Source organism: Myotis yumanensis, unplaced genomic scaffold (assembly GCF_028538775.1).
Source record: "Myotis yumanensis isolate MYYU_CA2020_CCGP unplaced genomic scaffold, mMyoYum1.0.hap1 SCAF_12, whole genome shotgun sequence".
Classification (NCBI taxonomy): Eukaryota; Metazoa; Chordata; class Mammalia; order Chiroptera; family Vespertilionidae; genus Myotis; species Myotis yumanensis.
In genome coordinates, this window is record NW_027223763.1 from 7,068,643 (window position 1) to 7,076,813 (window position 8,171).

At 43.1% G+C, this 8,171-nt stretch overlaps 1 protein-coding gene across 2 annotated transcripts in view; it reads right to left on the bottom strand.

Annotated features, from left to right (window-relative positions):
* Window positions 1-1,355: 1,355 nt before the first annotated feature.
* PBX3 (PBX homeobox 3) overlaps window positions 1,356-8,171 on the bottom strand; it is a 192,721-nt gene continuing 185,905 nt past the window's right edge. The window contains exons 6-9 of one of the 2 annotated variants that reach the window (XM_070430659.1): window positions 7,662-7,827; window positions 6,362-6,474; window positions 5,502-5,591; window positions 1,356-2,886 (exon numbers count right to left, since the gene is read on the bottom strand). In XM_070430659.1, coding sequence (XP_070286760.1) covers window positions 2,794-2,886; window positions 5,502-5,591; window positions 6,362-6,474; window positions 7,662-7,827 — 462 coding nt within the window. In that variant the 3' untranslated portion in view covers window positions 1,356-2,793. The remainder of the gene's footprint in view (window positions 2,887-5,501; window positions 5,592-6,361; window positions 6,475-7,661; window positions 7,828-8,171) is intronic. The other variant, XM_070430661.1, reaches the window with a different exon arrangement.

An 8,171-nucleotide genomic window follows, 5' to 3' on the forward strand; every position in this document is an offset into this window, starting at 1 on the left:
TAATTGAATCATGCAAATAACTACTTAGCCCTGGGAGAGGCTCCTGCAGGCAGGCTGAGCCCGCGCGAGGGAGGATGGCTTCGGAGGGCCATCTATTTTATAAAGTTGACTCTCACAGCATAACTGGCTCAAGATTAATGGGAATGGTGGCCCTACACCGTTTTGCCTGGGTCCACCAACTGAAACAGTAAAACAGTTGTATTTATCATAGACAATTGGCTGCAACTGATTAACATTAATTTGATTTCCTGTGAGTCAATTTCCTTGAGATATATAGTAAACAGGCCGATTACCTGCTATTGACTTCTTTTATTATAAAGATTTGGATCTCAGCGACAGATGTGTATGTACATATGTGAAATTTCTAATCATTTGAATAAAACAAAAACAATGTTTAATCTAGTTAAAGGATGTCTAGTTGGTCTTACATTTTACAAGTTTAGAGTTTTTTAAAAGCTATGTTAAGGCCCTAGCCAGGTAGTTCAATTGGTTAGAGCAGTGGTTCTCAAACTGTGGGTCGCGACCCCTTTGGCGGTGGAACAACCCTTTCAGATATTTACATTATGATTCATCACAGTAGCAACATTACAGTTATGAAGTAGCAACAAAAATAATTTTATGGTTGGGTCACAACATGAGGAACTGTATTTAAAGGGCCAGAAGGTTGAGAACCACTGGGTTAGAGCATCATCCCGATACATCAAGGTTGTAGGTTTGATCAACCAATGAATGCATAAGTAAATGGACAACAAATAAATGTTTCTCTCTCTCTCCAATTAAAAATGTGTTAAGATAAGTTGCAGGTTTTATGTATTTATTGGCATCTGAGGGTTACTTTTTCCAGAGAAACTTTTGCTTGTTCTTAACTGGTGTCTCACAGAAGTTATGAAAGTGAAGAAACGAGCGTGACAAGACTGGCTATTTTAAAAAAGTTACAACAAAGGTTTTTCCCTCTAGCTAGCGAGTGCCAACTGCATCATTAGGTCAGGATGGAGAGTGTAAGCTCCAAGGGTAGACACCCAGGTTCAAACATGGCCCCTTGTTGTCCGAGGTGTGTGGCCGATGGCATTTGCTTAGTTAGCCTCTATGAGCTTTAGTTTCCTAATCTATGAAAATGCAAGTATTCCTTGAGGCGTGCTCAGAGCACAAGGATCAGGAGGACAGGGAACAGTGGCTGGCCACTAGCCAGGAGCCTGCACACAGAGCTGTCAGTTGGTAGGGGCTGTTCCATCCTCCCAACACCACCCTCTACCTCAAAGTCCCCCTCTCACAGGCCACACACCTCCGCACCCAGGCCTGCCTTGGGCAGGCTCTCCCCTGGGCCTGTATTGGTGGTGTAAGAAATGGCATCAACATTTAATCATGAAAGCAAAAAGTTTATTCATGTTTGAAACTACATATAACTACCACGAGGAAGACTTTTTCAATCCAGGGTGTAATCCAGTTAGAAAGGAACACGAAAACGCTTTTAATACATTAGAATCACCGCCACAAATTATTTTCATGACTCAATCAGTTTCAGAATCGCATACAATACAAAAAGAGAGAAAGGAGAGGGGCCCCATCACACAGGGTGAAATATACAGTACTGAATACTGAAATCCGAATGCATCACAATTAGTCGCCGCTTTTTTTTTTTTTTTGCATGAATTAGTAACAAGATGAAGAACATTCAAAATGTTTCTCAGTATTTACAACAGTTTTACTGATTCTGTGTTAAAGACCCAATGTTTCCACCCTCGGTTTTTTAAAAGTTGCAAATGCAACCCTGATTTTTCTTTTAAAAGATTACAATGTACATTACATTTTATGAAGGGAAACAAAGAGTTAATTACAAGATGCAAAAAGATAAGAAAGAGACAAACTACAGCGTGAGTATTGTTCAGAGGTAGTAAGTGAGCACTCTAAGCTACAGAACATGTTGAAATTCTATTGGTTTGTATGAGTTCGCATGAGGTAATAAAGCTGTGTTTTGATTGGTGAGATGTATAAATACTCTTTTGCTACACTATATACAACACTCCAGAGAGCAGAGCCTTGGTCAATGCCCAGAGGACGTAGCAAACCTTGACAAGTCTGTGCAGCACCCAGCGCACATCGTAAAACCCAGATGGATCTCATGTTCACCTCCATCAGCAGCAAGTACCTTCATCTCCCAGAACAGTCTGGATCCATAATTTAATTACCAAGCAGACTCTGGGCACTGGTGCTTTCAGAGAGAGAAAAGATGCCACCAGTCTCTGATCTAATTATAACATAAGAGATCGCAACACAATGTGATGAAGAAGAGTCTTAAGCACAACCATCATTAACAGAGATAGCCAAACAGCTCCTTTATTCAACTCCTTTAGCAATATGAAAGAGACAAGCAAAGTCTGCGATGGAAACACGCGAGAAGTTCAATTTAGGTGAGGTGAGTCTTTGCATCTGCTTTAACCATTGAGGTTTAGCATACATTGTACTTTTTTACCCTTAAGGCCAAAGTACTTGGCAACTGTGAAACCATTAATGTAAAATATTGATAATAAATTATGATAAAATAGCTACAGGACTGTCAACAATGTTAAATCTTGGCCTAATTGGATAAAGTGCTTTTTTTTTAAACATTGTGTGTTTTTAAGTATAAATACAAATGATTATGATTCTTTAAAAAACAGATGACCAAGTTCTCTAATAAGACAAGGTTTTACAGTAAAGCTGTAGATGGTGGGCCACAAAACCGCTTTCCTTCTCCTCCTATTGCTCTGAACGCACTAGCGAGGCATGTCAGCTCAGGGAAAGTGTTGCCAGAGATTAGTTAGAGGTATCAGAGTGCACACTTCCTGGGCCTTCTGTAGGAGAAGTCACAGAAGATGGAGTTGTTGCGTCCTGCCAGCCTCCATTAGCCTGAAAGGAGAAACACAGTTCAACGGGTGCACGTCTACATATTAATTCTACTCCCCGATTTAAAATACCAGATGACAACATGAGAGCAAAGATGCATTAGCGGAATGTATTTTCTAAACCCACTTTGGCAGCACTTTGAAGCATGTGTTAAAGTGGGATTAAATGCATGTAAAACAAATCCATCCCACCAAGTAAAGACTTGGCAATAAATCAGCACACTGAGGGAGGGCTCTGCCAGTCTGAAGCTGGCACCAACCTCAGCCTGTGATTTGCTTGTAAAGAGGAGGTGACTAGAAAAGAAATCTTTTAAGAAGGGAGCAGTAGAGGAGTCAGGGCAATGCCTCAGCAAGACCTCGGGTCCACGGAGTACAAACTTCAGCCTGGCTTAATCCCCGTCTCCATCGAGAAGAACTGCCCGCCCTTTTCCACACAGGCTGATAGTCAGCTGCTATAATCCCGGGAAAACGAAGGCCAGGCTTTCCCTCCAAATAGGATCCTCCAGAATGAAAACGCATGAACTGTGGAGGAGCACACACTATTCAAATCTGCATTCCAATTATCTCTAACGGGAGCTCCTATCTGGGATGTTGCTACCGCTTTTCACAGGCCACTGGGCCTTCCTGCCTCAGGTCTGCATCAGCAATAACAGTACTCAGAAACAAATTTGCCTCATGTCTTGGCCTATCGAGGCAATTGCTGAAATCAACGTCTGATCAGATTTCTGCTGTGGCAGACCGCTTGTCGCTACATATTTTTATGTCAGTCAAGAGGGAGGTGCTGGGCTTGTGAGTTGGGGAACCCTGAGTGGAAGTGACGGGGCAGGCCTTTTTGGAGAGACGGCGAGGGCGAGCTGGCTGACACCCAGCGCCCGCGGCACAGAGGGGCCTCATGCGAGGCTGCCCCAGGTCCAGACCTCCCACACCAATGTCAGTGTGGTCATGAAGTTCCCCGGTCTCCCTGCATCCCTCACATCCGTCTGCAACTTCTGAGAGGCCACCCAAAATGTCTTCCTTTAGGCCTGTGTCAGCAGGCTTCTGAGAACTCTCTAGATTCCCTGTGCAGCCTGGTGCTGGCTGCTAGATGAGCCGTGTGCTGGGAATTCTTCCTTCTCCCGTGATCGCTGTTCTTGGAGAACTCCCTTTCCTCCCTAGGATCACCCACAGAGATGACCAGAGCCAAAGGGAAAGGGATATTCAGGTTTGAGGCATATCAAGTTCAGGTTAGGAAAAAAAACAGTGTCAGCAGTGTATTTCAAAGCCTCAGTAGTGCAGGGCGGATGCTGACATGCTTATGTGTATTTGTGTGGACGCTAAGAAATCCTCTTCTCTATCTAAAAGGTAAGCTGTTTTCACCCTCAGGTATGAAAATCTACTTAGAAAAAGAAAGACTCTTATGCAGATACAAGTCTGAAGACATTCCATCTGAAGTAAACATCATTCCTCTTTTATCCAAATTTATAAACAACAAATGTACAATATTTTTACCCAGCCTGGCAGCTGGAGGAGAGGTTGTCAGCAAGCATTCTTTTTTTTTCAAAATAAATTAATCCTTACTCTGGTGGTTTGAGATTATGCACTGTATTATACAACAGCGCCTTATCAAGCCTCATCAGTGAAGATGGAATTCATGTCTGTAAAACGCTGCAGGCAATCACAGTTTCATATTTTATCATGTTGATAAGGATATCGCACATTCTCTGAAGCATTTCAAAACACTTAAATGAAAAAGGAGAAATGCAACTAAAAGGCTTTTTATATGGTTTGTTGTGGGTTATTATGAGTTATTTATAAACCCAAAAAGAAAGATTTGACATTTCAAATGTAAAAGATTTGAGTATTTAATGGTCCTTTTTCCCCGTTACAATTGAACATCCTCAATCACTTTTTAAATCATTAATATTTTACTCTCATAGCAAGTCAAGGCCCTAAAAAGGGAGAATTGTGTCCATTTTCTTCCTGACTCTACCACCATGTGTTGGGTGGTTCATTTCCTCCCTAAGTCTGGAATCCCAGCTCCACCCTGATGACCTAATCCCCCCCACCTCCCCAACCCCCCACCCCATTTTCCATCCATGTCGGGGGGGGGGGGGGGGGGGGGGTGGGAATGTTAAGTTGAATTGGCTACGAAAGTTAAAATCAGTTCCTCCATAATTAAAACCTGAGAGGCAGTGTGTCTTCCATGCTGACAGCACAGCAAACTGCTCTGAAGAGCAGAATCCTTTGTGCAGCCTTTGTTGATCGTTTGGGCCCTCCAAGGCTGTCCCCTTCACCTGAGCTGTGTGGGGGAATTTTTCCTGCTGCTTGATTCTCAGATAAATGACCTGTTCTTCACCTTTTTCCTGGACCCACACGGCAGAGGCAGTAGGAGATGGCACCTTGATGGACAGGTGTTTTAGCCACTATTGATGATGCACTCTGGGTATCTGTGAGGACTTCTAAGGGCATGTAAGCAAAAAGTGTTTAAATTCATAAAATAAAAGGGTAGTGAAGACGCTGCCTTCCCTACCTGCCCACAGATGAGAAGCCAAGTCAAATGGCCATTAATTTATTTATTAGTCGCCGTTTACCTGACATTATTTCTACAGCTCTTCACATGTGGTCCCCCAGAGTACTCACATTTAAATTATGTGGACTGTACAGTGAATTTCCTCCAAGGCCATCACTGTAGCCTCCCGTCTGATTGATAACATGACGGAGGGTATCCACCTAGAAGTGAGACGAAACAAAATTCATCATCACAAATCTATTAAAACATCATCACTTACAAAAGGAAACAATTTGAATTATGTGTGCCACGTGGGTTTAGCATCTTCAATGAAAGACAAATTATCAATCAAACCTGACTGGCAGAATTTCAACCATTCTTTGCATGTTTAAACTCACACGTCTTTTATGCCAGAAACAGTAATGTCTTCATGGCAATGCAAACTTTCCATCTACACCGACCAAATGTGTGTGGTGGCTGTGGGTGAAATCTACTTATAAATGTGTATACTGATCTCTCTCACACACACACATATACACGCACACGCACACACACCTATGTGCATAAAAACTGTTCTCAATAGGATGAGAAAAATGTTGAACCTGGAATATATTTTAAGAACTTAGGTTTTTATATTCTGACTTAAAAAAAACACAGACATAAAACAGTAATCTATTTGTAAATCATACACTCACTGGTACACACAATTTTTCTGGTCTATTTTGGTACAAAATAAGATGCCCCTAACCCCTCTCCATGAGCTCAAGCCAGAGCCGAATGCATTCACAAAGTTGATCAAGTTTGAATCATCAAAAGTCGCTGTTCGCTTGACTTCTCGTTAAATTAAATGTGGGGCTGATGGGTCGCGTCTGGAAGCACCCAGCCCAGGTCCTGCACAGATGTGCAGGCCACTTCCATGGGGTGAGAGCAAGGAGTTTTGAGCCCAAACCCTACCCTGACAGAAAGGCCCCAGGCAGGGCATTTCTCCTACCTGTGATTGCACATTGGCTCCGACTTGGGACCCTTGGTAAGAATCCCCATTCAGACTCTGCATGTTCATGAACATGTCCCCAGAATTTGGGAGGTTAAAAGAACCAGAAGAACCTGGAAAGGAAAGAGTTAAGTGGCTGAATAACAGAGAGCTACACACAACCCTCACAGACCTAGAGGCGGGAAAGGAGGACAGGCACAGGAGGGAAAGGTCTGCACAACATGAAGCATTTCCGGGCTAAGAGGATGGAGAGTAACGGCAAAGAGCTAGGTCCCGAGTCATGTTACAGCTAGGAGAGTCCTACCAATGGGGAAGCTCAATAAGAAACAAAGAGAAAATCAAAATAAACAGCAAAACACCTAGTAGCTGGCCTGGCACCATCCCATTTTATCTCCAGGATCTGGTCATTAAACATGCTCTTCACCATCATTAACTCCATGGTGGACAACTACCCAGAGAAGAAATATTTTTCTGAAGCTCGTTTTAAGCCATAATTCTACCTAACTTCCATCTGTTTTCATGTTCCATTAAAAACCCGGGGGCAGGGGGGGAGAGAGAGAAAGACCACAAAACAAACAGAAAACTCCCCCATTTCTGAATTTTTAAAGATATATATTAATAATATGAATTGCTTCTCAAGTCTATCTGTTTGGACCAGCTGCACAACTTTGTCACTCAAGTTCCCTGTAATTTTAAGATGTTTCTAATTCCATCACAAATGTCACATAAAGTTTAGGTATGAGGAGCCAAGATATTGCACCCATGTATTAAGTCCCATATCCCTCATAGCTAACCACCCACCAACCCTAGCAAGCCAGCACAGGTGCTGAGGAAATGCTAAGAAGGGCAGCAGACAAGTCTGTGGCCGCATTAGGTAGAAAGCAGGACTGTACTTCACTCCAACATTCTAGCCTCATTGCACAGCAACAGATAAATGTCCCACTTCTGCTATTTCATTCTTTGACAGGCACTATTGACCTTAAAATGATATAAGAACAATATAGTTAAAGTAATCATTAGTGGTGGCACTTGGCCTAATCTGCTGAATTAAAAACCACTACAAAGTGTGAAAGTTCCAAAACCTACCAGCAGCGAGTGAACTCACTGTAACAGTAGGTTTCTACAGCTCTGGCCATTCAGTCATTCCCCATCCCAGGAGCAAGCCTGCATTTTCACACAATTCTCCCTTTATAAAGCCACCATGCCCTCAGTAGGGCTCTTGCTTCCTGACCTGTGGGACAGGGCTTTGTGGCCTAAGGCTGCCTGGGCTGAGCAGGGAGTGAGAGCGCCCAGTACGCACCAGAATTTGGCGTGGTGGGCGAATTGGTCTGGTTGTTCTGCACAGCTGCGGCCACTGCGTGTGCGGCTGTCACGGCTGTCTTTGCAGCGTAGAGGTTGGCTTCTTCCTGAAACTTGCCAATATTCTTCTTGTACCTGATTCGTTTGTTGCCAAACCAGTTGGATACCTACAAATCACAGGGTCATGAGTGAGGAGAAGAGAGGTCAGAGGGGGGAAAAGTCAAACTTATAGTAACTGTTGGACACCAAGGGGATCCCTTGGGAGACACTCAATTCTGAGCCTGAAATCACACCCTGTGGATAATGCATAATGGTTTTGGGGGTTAACTTTCTCTTTTGCAAATCTCTCAACACTCTTGGAATGATACTGCTTCTTGGAGTTAGCCACAGCAACACTAAAATGGCTGTAAGCACTGTTTGTTCATAAAAGAATACTCAATTGGTGTATACCTATTAGTAGATAAGTGATCAGTCCCCCCTAAAAGCAACTGAAAGCAAAAGGAAACATTTG